At 41.5% G+C, this 20,036-nt stretch overlaps 1 protein-coding gene across 2 annotated transcripts; it reads right to left on the reverse strand.

The window, feature by feature from the left end:
* Positions 1-568: 568 nt before the first annotated feature.
* LOC121711733 (interleukin-15 receptor subunit alpha-like) lies at positions 569-19,717 on the reverse strand. 2 transcript variants are annotated; one of them, XM_042095561.1, is made up of 5 exons: positions 19,632-19,717; positions 17,738-17,773; positions 7,674-7,850; positions 7,182-7,243; positions 569-923 (listed from the first exon to the last, which is right to left on the reverse strand). In XM_042095561.1, exons 1-5 carry the CDS (start codon positions 19,660-19,662, stop codon positions 921-923), a joined length of 309 nt encoding a protein of 102 aa, XP_041951495.1. In that variant the 5' UTR covers positions 19,663-19,717; the 3' UTR covers positions 569-920. The 2 variants fall into 2 exon arrangements, with proteins under 2 accessions (XP_041951495.1, XP_041951496.1); XM_042095562.1 differs by lacking the exons at positions 17,738-17,773; positions 19,632-19,717 and adding an exon at positions 16,126-16,565.
* Between the last annotated feature and the right edge of the window lie 319 nt (positions 19,718-20,036).

Below are 20,036 nucleotides of genomic sequence, written 5' to 3' on the forward strand. Positions count from 1 at the left end.
TCTTGACTCTGGTCTAGGCCTGTTCACTAATCCACCCCCTACCTCAGCTTTACACATACTCCACCTGTTCACTAATCCACCCCCTACCTCAGCTATACACATACCCCACCTGTTCACTAATCCACCCCCTACCTCAGCTTCCCTTTACACACATACCCCACCTGTTCACTAATCCACCCCCTACCTCAGCTTCCCTTTACACACATACCCCACCTGTTCACTAATCCACCCCCTACCTCAGCTACCCTTTACACACATACCCCACCTGTTCACTAATCCACCCCCTACCTCAGCTACCCTTTACACACATTCCCCACCTGGCTGTAAACACATCGAATCTTTTCAATAATTTGTCCTTTGTTGCTATCTTCTGTATTTCTGTATTTGTATGAAAATTAAAAAAAACTATTAAACATATTTTTGCATGACTATTATACAAAACGTGTCATTCCAAAAGTCCAACAGGCCAACTTTTGATGCCTTATATTTTTAAAGAAACAGGCGCACAAATGGGACTGAACAGACCTCTTCTCTAGACATGATACATGAAGGGGACTCCACATGCAGATTTCAATAATAATAAAGTCAGTTTATTAAAGCATAATAATAATAATAATAATAATAAATAAGAATAAAGAATGCAAAAGTGTGCTGCAGGTCAGTGTAATGATAGACAACCAAACATGTGGTGCAAAGTCAGTCTAGGGATATAAAACAAACAAAAAAATAGGTAAAAAATCCCAGGAGGAGGAGAATGGGGCCTTTCATAGCCCCATCAATCCCTGGCCAATCAGACACACCTGGTCGGGTCACCTGTGCCACACAGGGAGACACTGTGAACAAACAGGCGCACAGCCGCCACCAGGGGGAGACAAGGAAGGCCCGCCAGGGTTGTTGCATTGGGCAGTCTTATGCAGATGTCACTGAAAACAGAAACGAAAGTGTACATGAGATTTGGTAATCCGGTTGTTAAAGGACAATTCTGCACATTTTTTTAACACCTACTGTAGTTCTGTTTTCCTAGGGTCACCGAGTGTTTAAAAAAGCGAGAAACCAGGCAAGCTACAAAGCTAGCCTAAGGGAGTAACTCTTCAAACCGCTCTTTTGACCTCTTAACATAGTAAGAAAATGGCTACAAGTCAAGTCAAGTCAAGTCAAGTTTATTTATATAGCACATTTCATACACAGAGGTCATTCAATGTGCTTTACATAAACAAAACAAAACAATAATAACAAATAAAAGCATAGAAGGGCAATATAGTCAAAGAATAGTTAAAAGGTAAAGATCATAATAAAAAGAAAACATAAAACACAAGGTAAAATCATTTAAAAATAAAGAGTAATTAGTAAGCAAAAACAAAGGCAAAAGTAGTAAAAAAAAAGTAATAAAAGACAAAGTAGAATAATTATCAAGGCAGATTCAGAATTTGTAACTCGGCACAGTTAGCAGAAAGCATCTGAGAACAGTTTGGTCTTAAGTCTAGATTTAAAACTGGCTACAGTTGGGGCCTTTTTAATGTCATCCGAAAGTTGGTTCCACAGCTGAGCCGCATAGCAGCTAAAAGCTGCTTCACCATGTTTAGTTCTAACTGTAGGTTTTACTAGCAGGTTTTTCACCTGGGACCTGAGAGGACGAGAAGGTGTGTACTGCTGAAGCATGTTTGACAAGTATTTTGGTCCTGCTCCATTTACTGATTTATAAACAAGCAATAGTGCTTTAAAGTCAATTCTGTGACTTACTGGAAGCCAGTGCAAGGACTTAAGAATTGGAGTAATGTGGTCAATTCTTTTAGTTTTTGTTAGAGTCCTAGCTGCTGCATTTTGTATCACCTGAAGCTGTTTAATAGTCTTTTTAGGAAGGCCTGTGAACAGTCCATTGCAGTAATCAACCCTGCTGGAGATAAATGCATGAATGAGTTTTTCTAAGTCATGTTTTGACATCAGCCCTCTGAGTTTGGCAATATTTTTGAGGTGGTAAAAAGCTGATTTAGTTATCGCTTTCATGTGGCTGTTGAAATTTAGATCACTGTCAATTAATACACCAAGATTTTTAACAGTATCCTTTGCCTTCAACCCTTTTGTGTCAAGGAGAGTGGCAACCCTAAGTCTTTCCTCATTTTTACCAAATATAATTACTTCCGTTTTTTCTTTGTTCAGCTGAAGAAAATTTTGAGACATCCAGGTGTTGATTTTTTCTATACACTGACACATAGATTCAAGAGGACCATAGTCGTTTGGTGATAGAGCTAAGTAAATTTGTGTGTCATCTGCATAGCTATGATATGAAATCAAATTATTTTGAATGATTTGTCCAAGTGGGAGCATATAGAGGTTGAATAATAGTGGCCCCAAGATCGACCCCTGGGGAACACCACAGGTCAAGGACGCTGATAACTATGCCTGTAAATCCAACCCAGTGTTCTAGTCTGTGTAGTAAAATATTGTGATCAACAGTGTCAAATGCTGCACTAAGGTCCAGTAGCACTAGGACTGATGTTTTACCTGAATCTGTGTTGAGGCGTATGTCATTGGAAACTTTAATGAGAGCTGTTTCAGTGCTGTGATTTGCCCGAAAACCAGACTGAAAGTAATCAAAATACCCATTTGATGTTAGGAAGGTGGTTAATTGATTAAAGACTACTTTTTCTATAATTTTGCCAATAAAAGGTAGATTGGATATGGGCCTGTAATTGTTTAGCATGGAGGCATCCAGGTTATTCTTCTTGAGAAGTGGCTTTACAACAGCTGTTTTCAGTAACTTAGAAAAGTGCCAGACAGCAGTGATACATTTACAATTTGAAGGACATCCGCCGCTATGAGGTGAAAAACAGTTTTGAAGAAATTGGTAGGCAGAGTGTCTAAGACACATGTGGAAGAGCTGAGATTCTGTACCGTTTTTTCAAGTGTTTCGTAGTCTATCAAGCTGAACTCTGACATCAAGTTTAGTTTCCCTCTGTTTGTTGCTGGAAGTTCAGGTTGTTGAATTTGTAATTGAGCAGATATGTTGAGTCTGATTTTGTCAATTTTACAGGAGCTATGCAACACTACTTGGTTACTTACGAGACACCGCTGGCTACTGTATGTGTAATTCAAAAACCTCATGTCAACTTTAGTGAGTCCAGTGCATTATCACACATGGCCATCCCACTAAATTCCCAGTTAATTAGTGTATTTCGCGGTGTGTAAGAAAGGGGTCTATAAAAGTCCATCAAGTCTATAAAAGTCCATCAAGATATGTGACTGCATGTACAAACACAAGTCTAATACTGTTTTCTCACACTATTTGAGTTATACAGTACACGCACAGTGCTGTCTCGTAAGGAACTGACTCGTATGCTGTCCCGTGACACTCGCCAACTGTCCTGCGCCACTGTCCAGTGATACTCGCCTACTGTCCTGCGCCACTGTGACACTCGCCTACTGTCCTGCGCCACTGTCCCGTGACACTCGCCTACTGTCCTGCGCCACTGTCCCGTGACACTCGCCTACTGTCCTGCGTCACTGTCCCGTGACACTCGCCTACTGTCCTGCGCCACTGTGACACTCGCCTACTGTCCTGCGCCACTGTCCCGTGACACTCGCCTACTGTCCTGCACTGTGACACTCGCCTACTGTCCTGTGCCACTGTCCCGTGACACTCGCCTACTGTCCTGCGTCACTGTCCCGTGACACTCGCCTACTGTCCTGCGCCACTGTGACACTCGCCTACTGTCCTGCGCCACTGTCCCGTGACACTCGCCTACTGTCCTGCACTGTGACACTCGCCTACTGTCCTGCGCCACTGTCCCGTGACACTCGCCTACTGTCCTGCGTCACTGTGACACTCGCCTACTGTCCTGCGCCACTGTCCTGTGACACTCGCCTACTGTCCTGCGCCACTGTCCCGTGACACTCGCCTACTGTCCTGCGTCACTGTCCCGTGACACGTCTACTGCCTTGCTGCACTCAGCTACTGTCTTGTGCCACTTGCCAACTGTCCTGCACCATTGTCCTGTACTACTCACTCACTGTCCCGCACCGCTGTCCTGTACTACTCACTCACTGTCCTGTACTACTCACTCACTGTCCCATGTCACTGTCAGTAGGTGAATGGTGCAGGACAGTAGGTGAGTGGTGCAGGACAGTAGGTGAGTGGTGCAGGACAGTAGGTGAGTGGTGCAGGACAGTAGGTGAGTGGTGCAGGACAGTAGGTGAGTGGTGCAGGACAGTAGGTGAGTGGTGCAGGACAGTAGGTGAGTGGTGCAGGACAGTAGGTGAGTGGTGCAGGACAGTAGGTGAGTGGTGCAGGACAGTAGGTGAGTGGTGCAGGACAGTAGGTGAGTGGTGCAGGACAGTAGGTGAGTGGTGCAGGACAGTAGGTGAATGGTGCAGGACAGTAGGTGAGTGGTGAGTGGTGCAGGACAGTAGGTGAGTGGTGAGTGGTGCAGGACAGTAGGTGAGTGGTGCAGGACAGTAGGTGAATGGTGCAGGACAGTAGGTGAGTGGGGCAGGACAGTAGGTGAGTGGTGCAGGACAGTAGGTGAGTGGTGAGTGGGGCAGGACAGTAGGTGAGTGGTGCAGGACAGTAGGTGAGTGGTGAGTGGGGCAGGACAGTAGGTGAGTGGGGCAGGACAGTAGGTGAGTGGGGCAGGACAGTAGGTGAGTGGGGCAGGACAGTAGGTGAGTGGGGCAGGACAGTAGGTGAGTGGTGCAGGACAGTAGGTGAGTGGTGCAGGACAGTAGGTGAGTGGTGCAGGACAGTAGGTGAGTGGTGCAGGACAGTAGGTGAGTGGTGAGTGGAGCCAGACAGTAGGTGAGTGGTGCAGGACAGTAGGTGAGTGGTGCAGGACAGTAGGTGAGTGGTGCAGGACAGTAGGTGAGTGGTGCAGGACAGTAGGTGAGTGGTGCAGGACAGTAGGTGAGTGGTGCAGGACAGTAGGTGAGTGGGGCAGGACAGTAAAGGAGACAGTAGGCATGTCACCAACAACAGTACAGAATAGTTTTTGCTCCTACTGCTACTGGGTTGAGTGCCATGGGACAGTAGGGGAGTGGCCTACTGTTATTATTATTATTATTATTATTGTTATCATCATCATCAATTCATTTTGTTATAGGTTATACACACATTGAACGTCTCTCTTGAATTAACACCTCTCTTAATCAGATTAAACAAATTCAATATTATAACTTATGAATATCTAATATCTGGAGAACTCTTGTTTTAGAGTCGCTTACAATTGTTTTATACCTCATTTAAACCATAAGATGCGTTTTAGCTAGCAAATCTATTGTATCACATTCATCTGCAGATTAAATTGGATTACACAAACCTGTCTGATAACCCCCAACAGGGGCGGAGTGGGGCACTAAAATCCACCGGGAAAATTCTGAAGGCACCGGCCCCCCTTCCCCTCCCAACACCCACCCCCCCCCTTCAAACACGCACACATCAATAGCACAAACAAAATATATGTCAATTTAAAATTGGCTACGTATAGGCTACATTTGGAGAAAGGAACTGTAGTGCTAATGCAATACAACAAGCCTATCAACCACAAACCAGGCACTTTCAATAAATGTGTAAGGAACTAGATGTTTAAGTGCAGTATAAAAACAGCTTTGTGGGTGGATGGGAATTTCAAGCTGGGTATCATAGCACTCCAATAGTTGCCCGTATAAATTTAAAAAAGGCCTAGCCACAGACAATGTCAACCTAATAACACATGGAATTGAATAATTGAAAAACCAGGCACTTTCAATAGGTAGATTAAAGTAGGCCTATAAAGGCTTACATATAGATAGTTCCAACGAGTTCCACAAACCACTTATCAGCCTGAGTGGCCCATTAATTAGTCACATATCAACATAAGACTAGCTTGTGCTAGTTTCTGCCTAGCAATAACGTCAATGCTTTAGCTCCTAACCTTTCTCTCTGCCTTCCATCTATGTGTAAAACAGCAAGCAAGCAACCACGCAAATCCATCAACTGTCAAAAATCCTGTAGTTTTCCTATAGACAGTAACAGTTTTCCTCGAACTTTATCGCCTGTAGGGTCATGCCATTAGACAAGGGGCCGCTCATTTATCCCCCTACACTTCTGTAAATAGACTTGACCTGCAATCTGTTCATTGGATAAACCAGAAACTCATTCCCCATTCCCAGGAGGCTTTGCTCCATTCTAGCCTAGGCCTGCGTTAATTTAAGAACAAACAAACAAATTAAATTGTATTTTTTTTTAATTTGTGACCATTAAAAGTTCTGTAACGCCTGAATAAGACAAAAATGAATTAAGATAAAAAATTAAGGCTAGTCTTCACATAAATCAGCATGGTAGAGATGAGTGTGCAGGGTAACCATGAATAACATACAGACAGTGAGTGGTATAAATATTGGTTGGACTTAATATAACTTGTGTAAATCTTTGAGATTTTCGCGGAAAAGTTTATAAGTATGTCTCATGTAGCCTACAACGCAGGGCCACGCTAGAAGTTCTGTGGGCCGGCCCGCACCTCGGCCGGCCCACCAGGAAAACTCCCGATCGTCCTGATTGCCACTCTGCCCCTGATCCCCAGTGTCAGTTAGCTGTATAAGTATATATACTCTTTTGATCCCTTTTGAAATTTGGTGTCTGCATTTATCCCAATCCGTGAATTAGTGAAACACAGTCAACACACAGTGAGGTGAAGCACACACTAATCCCGGCGCAGTGAGCTGTCTGCAACAACAGCGGCGCTCGGGGAGCAGTGAGGGGTTAGGTGCCTTGCTCAAGGGCACTTCAGCCGTGCCTACTGGTCCGAAGCGCTAACCAGTAGACCACGGCTGCCCCCTAATATGCCCCCACGTATGACGATGCTAATTTACATTGACAACAGCGTTTTTACAGATGCATGTACATGTAGCCTACTTTAGATCAATTACAAGTGTTCTGAATTGACAGTCTTGCCCATTGGCATAATATTTAATGTTAAATCAACTTTAGAATGCTTTGCTCAATTGCTAGCAAAATGATTATGCTAGCGGCAATCACAGAAGATAGCCATGTTTAGGCAATAGTAAGCCAGAAAAGTGTGAATAAACCACATGAGGCACCAAAAATATGGCACAGGGTAATATATGGCGTTCTATTTTTTTCTAATCAAATCAGATTTGCAAATATACACATCATAATATGAAATTGTTGTGGGCAAAGCCACTCATCTCACCTCCTTTCCCCGATTTGGAATCTTCGTTTTACTCTCTGCTCGGTACCTTCCGTTTCTGGATTCTTTGAGACAATGCACAATAATGTAAACATATTGAGAAGTGAAACGTGAAAAATGTGTTGTATGACACGCTAAATGACTTATGATACGCTAACGTCATTATACGCCATTTGATGATATCAGGCTTATACGCTAACGTCATTATACGCCATGTGATGATGTCAGGCTTATACGCCATTTGATGATATCAGGCTCATACGCTAATGTCATTATACGCCTTTTGATGATATCAGGCTTCTACGCCATTTGATGATATCAGGCTCATACGCTAATGTCATTATACGCCTTTTGATGATATCAGGCTCATACGCTAATGTCATTATACGCCTTTTGATGATATCAGGCTAGCGACAATGTCCACTAGCACAGAACAATACAACAACATTAAACTTCATCAGTCACTACTGTGGTGCCTACAGATCAGTGTCTTACCGATACAAGTCAGATTGAGTTTGGATTCCCAGCCTGTTGTTTTGCATTTGATCAGGCTTGATGTTCCCGCTTTCCTCTTAAAACCATGTTCACACTCGTAACGCATTGTGTGGTTCACTGGAAACACGGTCTGTTCTATCGGCTTGGTGTGCTCCACCTGAGGGGGAGGGCCACAACCTACAGAGTACAGAGAGTCAGTCAGATGACAAACAATAAACAGTAAAGACCACAACAGTGTTATTACATTATGTTGAGATTTTACCAGTTACTGCTGACTAGGCTTTATATACACATTTTATACACATATAGGACACCTCGGCGGCCGTTATTCCTTACTTACTGGGCTATACATTAACTGCTGCTATTACTGGGCTATACATTAACTGCTGTTATTACTGGGCTATACATTAACTGCTGTTATTACTGGGCTATACATTAACTGCTGTTATTACTGGGCTATACATTAACTGCTGTTATTACTGGGCTGGGCTATACATTAACTGCTGTTATTACTGGGCTATACATTAACTGCTGTTATTACTGGGCTATACATTAACTGCTGTTATTACTGGGCTGGGCTATACATTAACTGCTGTTATTACTGGGCTGGGCTATACATTAACTGCTGTTATTACTGGGCTATACATTAACTGCTGTTATTACTGGGCTATACATTAACTGCTGTTATTACTGGGCTGGGCTATACATTAACTGCTGTTATTACTGGGCTATACATTAACTGCTGTTATTACTGGGCTATACATTAACTGCTGTTATTACTGGGCTATACATTAACTGCTGTTATTACTGGGCTGGGCTATACATTAACTGGTGTTATTACTGGGCTGTACATTAACTGCTGTTATTACTGGGCTATACATTAACTGCTGTTATTACTGGGCTGTACATTAACTGCTGTTATTACTGGGCTATACATTAACTGCTGTTATTACTGGGCTGGGCTATACATTAACTGCTGTTATTACTGGGCTATACATTAACTGCTGTTATTACTGGGCTGGGCTATACATTAACTGCTGTTATTACTGGGCTATACATTAACTGCTGTTATTACTGGGCTATACATTAACTGCTGTTATTACTGGGCTATACATTAACTGCTGTTATTACTGGGCTGTACATTAACTGCTGTTATTACTGGGCTATACATTAACTGCTGTTATTACTGGGCTATACATTAACTGCTGTTATTACTGGGCTGGGCTATACATTAACTGCTGTTATTACTGGGCTATACATTAACTGCTGTTATTACTGGGCTATACATTAACTGCTGTTATTACTGGGCTATACATTAACTGCTGTTATTACTGGGCTGGGCTATACATTAACTGCTGTTATTACTGGGCTATACATTAACTGCTGTTATTACTGGGCTGGGCTATACATTAACTGCTGTTATTACTGGGCTGTACATTAACTGCTGTTATTACTGGGCTATACATTAACTGCTGTTATTACTGGGCTATACATTAACTGCTGTTATTACTGGGCTATACATTAACTGCTGTTATTACTGTACTGGGCTGTACATTAACTGCTGTTATTACTGGGCTGGGCTATACATTAACTGCTGTTATTACTGGGCTATACATTAACTGCTGTTATTACTGGGCTATACATTAACTGCTGTTATTACTGGGCTGGGCTATACATTAACTGCTGTTATTACTGGGCTATACATTAACTGCTGTTATTACTGGGCTGGGCTATACATTAACTGCTGTTATTACTGGGCTATACATTAACTGCTGTTATTACTGGGCTGGGCTATACATTAACTGCTGTTATTACTGGGCTATACATTAACTGCTGTTATTACTGGGCTATACATTAACTGCTGTTATTACTGGGCTATACATTAACTGCTGTTATTACTGGGCTATACATTAACTGCTGTTATTACTGGGCTGGGCTATACATTAACTGCTGTTATTACTGGGCTATACATTAACTGCTGTTATTACTGGGCTATACATTAACTGCTGTTATTACTGGGCTATACATTAACTGCTGTTATTACTGGGCTATACATTAACTGCTGTTATTACTGGGCTATACATTAACTGCTGTTATTACTGGGCTATACATTAACTGCTGTTATTACTGGGCTATACATTAACTGCTGTTATTACTGGGCTATACATTAACTGCTGTTATTACTGGGCTGGGCTATACATTAACTGCTGTTATTACTGGGCTATACATTAACTGCTGTTATTACTGGGCTATACATTAACTGCTGTTATTACTGGGCTATACATTAACTGCTGTTATTACTGGGCTATACATTAACTGCTGTTATTACTGGGCTATACATTAACTGCTGTTATTACTGGGCTATACATTAACTGCTGTTATTACTGGGCTATACATTAACTGCTGTTATTACTGGGCTATACATTAACTGCTGTTATTACTGGGCTGTACATTAACTGCTGTTATTACTGTACTGGGCTATACATTAACTGCTGTTATTACTGGGCTATACATTAACTGCTGTTATTACTGGGCTGGGCTATACATTAACTGCTGTTATTACTGGGCTATACATTAACTGCTGTTATTACTGGGCTGTACATTAACTGCTGTTATTACTGGGCTATACATTAACTGCTGTTATTACTGGGCTGGGCTATACATTAACTGCTGTTATTACTGGGCTATACATTAACTGCTGTTATTACTGGGCTATACATTAACTGCTGTTATTACTGGGCTATACATTAACTGCTGTTATTACTGGGCTATACATTAACTGCTGTTATTACTGGGCTATACATTAACTGCTGTTATTACTGGGCTATACATTAACTGCTGTTATTACTGTACTGGGCTATACATTAACTGCTGTTATTACTGGGCTGTACATTAACTGCTGTTATTACTGGGCTGGGCTATACATTAACTGCTGTTATTACTGGGCTATACATTAACTGCTGTTATTACTGGGCTATACATTAACTGCTGTTATTACTGGGCTATACATTAACTGCTGTTATTACTGGGCTATACATTAACTGCTGTTATTACTGGGCTGGGCTATACATTAACTGCTGTTATTACTGGGCTATACATTAACTGCTGTTATTACTGGGCTGGGCTATACATTAACTGCTGTTATTACTGGGCTGTACATTAACTGCTGTTATTACTGGGCTATACATTAACTGCTGTTATTACTGGGCTGGGCTATACATTAACTGCTGTTATTACTGGGCTATACATTAACTGCTGTTATTACTGGGCTATACATTAACTGCTGTTATTACTGGGCTATACATTAACTGCTGTTATTACTGGGCTGGGCTATACATTAACTGCTGTTATTACTGGGCTATACATTAACTGCTGTTATTACTGGGCTATACATTAACTGCTGTTATTACTGGGCTATACATTAACTGCTGTTATTACTGGGCTATACATTAACTGCTGTTATTACTGGGCTATACATTAACTGCTGTTATTACTGGGCTATACATTAACTGCTGTTATTACTGGGCTATACATTAACTGCTGTTATTACTGGGCTATACATTAACTGCTGTTATTACTGGGCTATACATTAACTGCTGTTATTACTGGGCTATACATTAACTGCTGTTATTACTGGGCTGGGCTATACATTAACTGCTGTTATTACTGGGCTATACATTAACTGCTGTTATTACTGGGCTATACATTAACTGCTGTTATTACTGGGCTATACATTAACTGCTGTTATTACTGGGCTGTACATTAACTGCTGTTATTACTGGGCTGGGCTGTACATTAACTGCTGTTATTACTGGGCTATACATTAACTGCTGTTATTACTGGGCTGGGCTGTACATTAACTGCTGTTATTACTGGGCTATACATTAACTGCTGTTATTACTGGGCTGGGCTATACATTAACTGCTGTTATTACTGGGCTGGGCTATACATTAACTGCTGTTATTACTGGGCTGTACATTAACTGCTGTTATTACTGGGCTATACATTAACTGCTGTTATTACTGGGCTGGGCTATACATTAACTGCTGTTATTACTGGGCTATACATTAACTGCTGTTATTACTGGGCTGGGCTATACATTAACTGCTGTTATTACTGGGCTGGGCTGTACATTAACTGCTGTTATTACTGGGCTATACATTAACTGCTGTTATTACTGGGCTGTACATTAACTGCTGTTATTACTGGGCTATACATTAACTGCTGTTATTACTGGGCTATACATTAACTGCTGTTATTACTGGGCTATACATTAACTGCTGTTATTACTGGGCTATACATTAACTGCTGTTATTACTGGGCTATACATTAACTGCTGTTATTACTGGGCTATACATTAACTGCTGTTATTACTGTACTGGGCTATACATTAACTGCTGTTATTACTGGGCTGTACATTAACTGCTGTTATTACTGTACTGGGCTATACATTAACTGCTGTTATTACTGGGCTATACATTAACTGCTGTTATTACTGGGCTATACATTAACTGCTGTTATTACTGGGCTATACATTAACTGCTGTTATTACTGTACTGGGCTATACATTAACTGCTGTTATTACTGGGCTATACATTAACTGCTGTTATTACTGGGCTATACATTAACTGCTGTTATTACTGGGCTGGGCTATACATTAACTGCTGTTATTACTGGGCTGGGCTATACATTAACTGCTGTTATTACTGGGCTGTACATTAACTGCTGTTATTACTGGGCTGGGCTATACATTAACTGCTGTTATTACTGGGCTATACATTAACTGCTGTTATTACTGGGCTATACATTAACTGCTGTTATTACTGGGCTATACATTAACTGCTGTTATTACTGGGCTGTACATTAACTGCTGTTATTACTGGGCTATACATTAACTGCTGTTATTACTGGGCTGGGCTATACATTAACTGCTGTTATTACTGTACTGGGCTGGGCTTGAAGTATGAGCATTTTTTCAAATTGATTATTATAGCACCACCTATCAGTGCAGTACCTCATGGTTTGGGGTCTGAGTAGAGATGATTATTACAGGGCCACCCATCAGTGCAGTACCTCATGGTTAGCACCACCCATCAGTGCAGTACCTTATGGTTTGGGGTCTGAGTAGAGTTATTATAGCGCCACCTATCAGTGCAGTACCTCATGGTTAGCACCACCCATCAGTGCAGTACCTCATGGTTAGCACCACCTATCAGTGCAGTACCTCATGGTTTGGGGTCTGAGTAGAGATCGAGGTCTGGGACCACATTATCAAGTTTCACATTCCTAGGCCTTACGGTTTTTGCTGCATAAAGTTCCTATAACCCTTTTTTCCGAAGGTCGGACAGGACGGATTTGGAGATTATTAGGTTACTCTAACCGCAGTTCCTATAAGTCTTTCAGCTTCTACCTCAGGGCAGGGTCTTTTCCCTTTGCATAGGAACCCTTAGTGACCTAGGTCTACGTAAAATCTGCACTGCCTGTGTAAGCAAAATATACAAAAATATACTAGCCTACCGTCAGAGAATTTATTAACGAGAATGAACGGCATGCAGAACGCAACTCTGCTCCAGTCTAGGCCCAAATGGATGGTAAACAGCCTTGTGCATTGGCATGTTCACTTGATATCACTTGACATGACGTCACTTTCTGTTGCAGTTGGCCTGAATGTAGGCCTACATTATAGACCAATACAACTGCCTAATGTTAAAGCTACTGTAGTTAAACTTCTCCGTCATTTCAGTTTCATTTGCCCTGTCCTTGATCTCTGATCTCTGTTTATGCTATAATTTAAGGTGGTGCGACATGGAAAAACAGTTTAAGAAAGATGTTAGTTAGGGGATCAAGTTTTCGTATGGAACTGGTGGGCTGTGGGCATAGGCGTGCATAAATAGACACTAGGTGGTGCTAAAGCACTAGGAAGTTTGCCCTTTATCAACGAAAATGCTAGCCTAGAAATCTAGACGCACCCTAGCGGCGGCAAATTAATTTGCTCAGCCTGTACGTCTAGTATCAAACCATAGGGATTTCTATTGGCTGACGCCGTGGACCTCATCCAATCACAGCGCTCTATTTTGTTTGAGAGTCTTAAGGCGGGCTTAACAGGATAACGACAGTCCTGCGACGGTGAACAACAAGGAAGGTAGCTATGGCGAACGAAGAGCGGTTGTTTGAATCGGCGTTGGCGTCAACTTTGGAGAAGTTGGACTTGTGCTTTTCTTTGAAAGTTGAGAAACACAATGCACTTAAGTCATTCCTTTCGAAGAAGGATGTATTTGCCGTTTTGCCGACCGGATACGGATATGGTCGTAGCGCTGGCCTATTGCATGCCTAGGCAGTTTGAAAGACAATTCTCTGCCCGCCCCTTGGATTAAGCGAGGTGAATGGTTCGATGCCAGACTATACATTTCAATGATATAGGATGGCCTGCCAGGCTACGAAAATGCCCTTTTGAAACTTGTTTTTTTTTTTTTTTTTTAATTATTAATATTATTAAGATTTTACTGAGGTCGGTTTTGAAATGATCTTTTGAAAACCTGAGCCATTAAAAACGACTGAAACAATGCCCCGAAATGAGTCACCTCCTTGCGCACACCCGACCAGCCTATCTCTCTTCCTTTGTCACGTGAACTCGCGCGGTCGCGCGCAGGGCACGCCAGATGCGCAGCACCATAACAGTTCAGTAAGCGTCTTCAGATAGCAGGCATGGTCGCTGACAGGCTGCTTCTCCCGTGCCCCATCCAGGGGCGGATCTAGAGATTTTTTCCTGGGGTGGCGAAGGGGTGGCATGAGGTTCCTGGAGGGGGGCCATGGACATTATTCAAAACTTAAAATTCTACGGATTTCATTGAATATGTTTTGTTCTCTACACTACATTACACGAGGTGGGAGGCAAATCGGAGATGTAGCTGGCGTTTTGGATGATGTGGGTCTTAATATTTGAATTTCTTTCTCTGTGTAATCACTATACAGTCTGTGTAGTCTGTACTTAAATTATACAGTGTCAAAAAGCAATTCTAGGGGGGTTTGGAGGTATGTTCCCCCAGATAATTCTTTTAAAAAATGACCCCTCAAATGATTTCTTCTAGTTAGTTTTGAGGGAATATGGATACATTTATAAAATAAGCCATAAATAGATTTAGGTTATATGGATTGAAACAAGATTCTGATGATTTGGGGGTATTTTTAAAACATGACCCCTCAAATGATGTCTTCTAGTGAGTTTTGAGGGAATATGGACAAATTTAGTCATACAAAATAAGCCATCGGTAGATAAAAAAAAGAATATTAATATCCAACACTATCTAACTGCCTTTTCCAAGTATGTAGTCTAAATTACTGAAACAATTTGTGAAATAAGATACCAGAGACACTAGGCAAATATTTATAGGCCTGTCATGCAGTTGGTAGCACCATACATAGGTTAGGCTATTGCAAGGCTTAAAGCAAGGACATTTTCTGTGCCTTTAAGTTAGGCTATTATTTTTAAGACCTAATATTATATAGATATTATAATATTATGATATCAAATAATGTTTTTGCTCAGAACGAACCTAAATGGAAATCAGTCTCCCTCAGTCCCTGATCTTTAGTGCCAAATGTTACGTTTTGCCATTCACAATTTAGGCTACTCACTCACTCACAAAGTGGTGAATAAGGAAGTACATGTATACTGTATTAAAGTACCTTTATAAATATCCTATTAAAACGACCTCAAACACGAGTGAACAAGCAACATGTTAATTTCTTGAGGACACAAACTCCTGTGCTGGCCTCAGCTTGTTGGTTCATCTACAGTACCAGCAAATTATTGAAATCTATCACCCAATGAAACTGGAAGATTTAACTGGAATCTAAGCAATTACATCTCATGCACAACGCTTCATATGTGATGTGCTTTCAAACGTCTAGACTAGTAGCCTACTCTGAGTAGGGTTTGTTTGAAAATAGTAGGCTACTTTTACTTATTGTGATTGAGTAGAATTTCAGTCATGTAACTGTAGGCTACTTTTACTTGTGTAGATTGATTCACACTATATATGAAAAGAAAGGGTAAAAAAAACGCAACCGCCACCAGCTTGACACCGATTAGATATTCTAGTTTGATTTGACATGTCGACCAAATTTGGATAGTCATAGATGCTGGGAAAGTGGATGCATGACAATTTTGAGAACCCGTGTTGAATCATCACGTGTATGGGTTGACATTGACAGCAGTATTTAGGCTACAATCAAATGTTATAAACTAGCGACACACACAAATAGACTTTAAACGTTAAGCTACGCATGAGCATGCCCTTATTATCTGACCTGACCATCATCAAAAAATTCGATGAGACAAAGTCTTGCGGATGTAAATGACGTAGCCTAACAGTGAGGTTGTTGCCGGGTTAACTGATGGACTGACCATGGGTCTGATTATGGACTTTTTCGACTTGGTGGTCAAACTTACCACTTCGTTGTAGGCCTACAGACAGTTGACACATAGTTGCATGCACTGTGAAATCTGCTGCCAATGGTGAAATTTCACGGGGGTCACTGCGCTGATGGTGATGGGTGAAACCATTGTGAGGGGGCGGGGGATTCTAAATCGGCGATTTCTGTTTGAGAGGAGTTTGGTGCGGGTTTCACACCTTCTCACAGTCCAACATGTATGAACATAAAATATACTTAAAAAAATATTATCTGATTTATAAATGGGGTGGCAACAGGGGTGGCAAGACTGTGTCCCAGGGGTGGCAGTTGCCACCCTTTGCCACCCCGTAGATCCGCGCATGGCCCCATCAGCCAGGTAACATACAGATCAAGCAAAATCTTACAGTTTGCCCTCTAAGCCCAACATGTAATAATTTTGTTGTGCAGTAAAATGTCTCATTCAGCACCAAACAAGCATTTTTGCCGACTGGTCACCTGATAAACTAGTTAGATAAATCTAGATAAAGTTTTACGCTGTAGCCCAAATCAATGACAGATAACGTGACGTGCACTATGCACGTTTTACCTCAAAAGACTACAATCTTTCAAGAATCTTACCCAAATCTTGTCAAAGTCTTCTGGTGTAAGGGTGGCTTAAGACATTTAGCCCAGCAGCAATCTATCTAAAACCTTTTGGAAGAACCAATCATAATGTGTTGAAAAATATTGAAATTGAGGGAAGTTGATATGGCGTAAACTGTATGTTTGAACTCTATAATAGGGCGGATAAAACATTACACATGTCCCACTTTTGCTGAAATAATTTCTGAACAGTTTGGTTCAAACTGGACAGATGTAGGTTAAATATGTTTGAACTGTCCTGGCTCTCCCCTACTTTAAGCAAAGTCCTATATCGGGCAGAGCTGTGTGTGCGCAAGGCTTTACGACACCAACCTCGCTCCAGATGTGAGATCACATGATCGGCACAATGTGTTCGCAACACACCACATGATTGGCACAATGTATTCACATGTCTACTTTTGGTGGCGAAAGGGGCGGTATATGTGTAGACGACTGTCATCTTTGTGTTTCAAACTAACGCCATACATTTCTATGGGAGATCCTTTGAGTGCTGTGTCTCCTCATTAAACGTTTCCAATGGACAGTAGTTTCCTCAACTCGCTTACATGCCTGCTGACTGTCAGTAGCCAATACAAATCATAACAAATCCACAAAAATACCAGATGTTATTTATTACTTCGGTGACAATAAAATGAAACATCAATGAGCTCTCTGGAATTATTCCATTTGCCAAACGGCATTACGTTAATCTTATTACTAACTTTGATACATTAATCTGATTACTAGTGTTACTGTTTACCAGCATGCTTGCTTTCTCCGACTGATTTATCACAGTTGTTTTCCACATAAAATACGAAACATGTCCAGCATCAATTGACATAATCAGACTCAACATATCTTCTAAAATAATCTTTCCAAGATTATTTACAATCAGAAACAAAATCACCAACAGAGCAGCTTTTAGGGGCAAAAAACACCAACAGAGCAGCCAGCATTTCACTGGGGTTATCAAGCACAGTAACAGAACAGAGTTTCACTCACAAATAAACAAAGAAGTGAATACATACTTGTTGTGTAGCTATACTGAAGAAGTCCGATGAGCACTGCATCAAACATAGAAATGAAAAAAATAACATTTAGTTTTTGTTACATATACAGTACAAATGTCATGAACATTTCATGGTGTCCATTAATCAGTAAGGGGGCACAACATTATTTAATAACAAATGAATAATTATTATAAATAATAATAAAATACATATTAAATGTGTGCTCCTCTCTGCAACAGCATTACAGTGAAATACTTGGCATTCCAGGCACACATTGGCAATGACCGCACACACAGCATAAACTGCACATTGTGGTTTATGCTACCTGTAAGTAATATTAGTGATCCTTATGTCATATATTATATCTGATTACAGTTACGCTATATCACTACCGAGGTGCCACACATGAAAGTGTCTCCACTGTTGCTTTTGGATAGTCAAAAGTTGCCGGTTGCCGGTTTGAACCCCGACCAGTAGGCACGGCTGAAGTGCCCTTGAGCAAGGCACCTAACCCCTCAATGCTCCCCGAGCGCCGCTGTTGTTGCAGGCAGCTCACTGCGCCAGGATTAGTGTGTGCTTCACCTCACTGTGTGTTCACTGTGTGCTGAGTGTGTTTCACTAATTCACTGATTGGGAAAATGCAGAGACCAAATTTCCCTCATGGGATCAAAAGAGCATATATATTTATACTTATACGTATGCTGCCACATTCTGACCAGCCTGGACACTCTGCTGCCACATTCTGACCAGAGACCAAACACTCTGCTGCCACATTCTGACCAGCCTGAACACTCTGCTGCCCTATTCTGACCAGAGACCAAACACACTGCCCTATTCTGGCACATCAAATATTTTGGATGATTTGCAACAGTCTCACCCTATATCCAGACACACTCATTAAGATACAGATACAACAGTCAACTCTACAGTCAACTCTAGTAGTCCAGACACACTCATTAAAATACAGATACAAATACATTAGTCAACTCTACAGAACAACAGTCTCACCCTATATCCAGACACACTCATTAAAATACAGATACAGTCAAGTCTACAGCACAACAGTCTCACCCTATATCCAGACACACTCATTAAAATACAGATACAGTCAAGTCTACAGCACAACAGTCTCACCCTATATCCAGACACACTCATTAAAATACAGATACAAATACATTAGTCAACTCTACAGAACAACAGTCTCACCCTATATCCAGACACACTCATTAAAATACAGATACAGTCAAGTCTACAGCACAACAGTCTCACCCTATATCCAGACACACTCATTAAAATACAGATACAGTCAAGTCTACAGCACAACAGTCTCACCCTATATCCAGACACACTCATTAAAATACAGATACAAATACATTAGTCAACTCTACAGAACAACAGTCTCACCCTATATCCAGACACACTCATTAAAATACAGATACAGTCAAGTCTACAGCACAACAGTCTCACCCTATATCCAGACACACTCATTAAAATACAGATACAGTCAAGTCTACAGCACAACAGTCTCACCCTATATCCAGACACACTCATTAAAATACAGATACAGTCAAGTCTACAACACAACAGTCTCACCCTATATCCAGACACACTCATTAAAATACAGATACAGTCAAGTCTACAGAACAACAGAATCTGCACAAAGGAGTTGAGGAGCATATTTTGTTAGATGGTCTCATCTTTCACAAGGAGGTGAGGAGCATATTTTGTTAGATGGTCTCATCTTCTGAATATATTACAGAGGGTGAACAGAAGACCAATGAGACAGAAGCCAACTGCTTAGAGAAACAAGGCTTATCTTTGATCATAACACTGAAGTTACTCATGTTTACAATAATGTCTTTGGAAGGGAAACACACACACACACACACACACACACACAGATGTCACTCACCGAGCAGCTGAAATGCTGAAGGAATCTCCATGTTGTGCTGATGCTGACTGACTCTGAGCTTTGTGAGCCTAATCTTTTAATCTCTCCATTTCCTGTGTTCTCACCTCATATGGCCAATCAGAAGAGGTCTGACGTCTGACATAGCGTACATGGGCGGAGAAAAGACAGAGAGAGAGAAGGAGTGTGTGTGTGTGGGCATAAGGAGGGGGGGGGCTATGGCTATGAGTGTGTGTGTGGGCATAAGGAGGGGGGGGGGGCTATGGCTATGAGTGTGTGTGTGTGGGGATGAGGAGAGGGGGGGGCTATGGCTATGAGTGTGTGAGGGCATAAGGAGGGGGGGGGGCTATGGCTATGAGTGTGTAATGGCATAAGGATGGGGGGGGCTATGGCTATGAGTGTGTGTGA

Source organism: Alosa sapidissima, chromosome 6 (genome assembly GCF_018492685.1).
Source record: "Alosa sapidissima isolate fAloSap1 chromosome 6, fAloSap1.pri, whole genome shotgun sequence".
Classification (NCBI taxonomy): Eukaryota; Metazoa; Chordata; class Actinopteri; order Clupeiformes; family Clupeidae; genus Alosa; species Alosa sapidissima.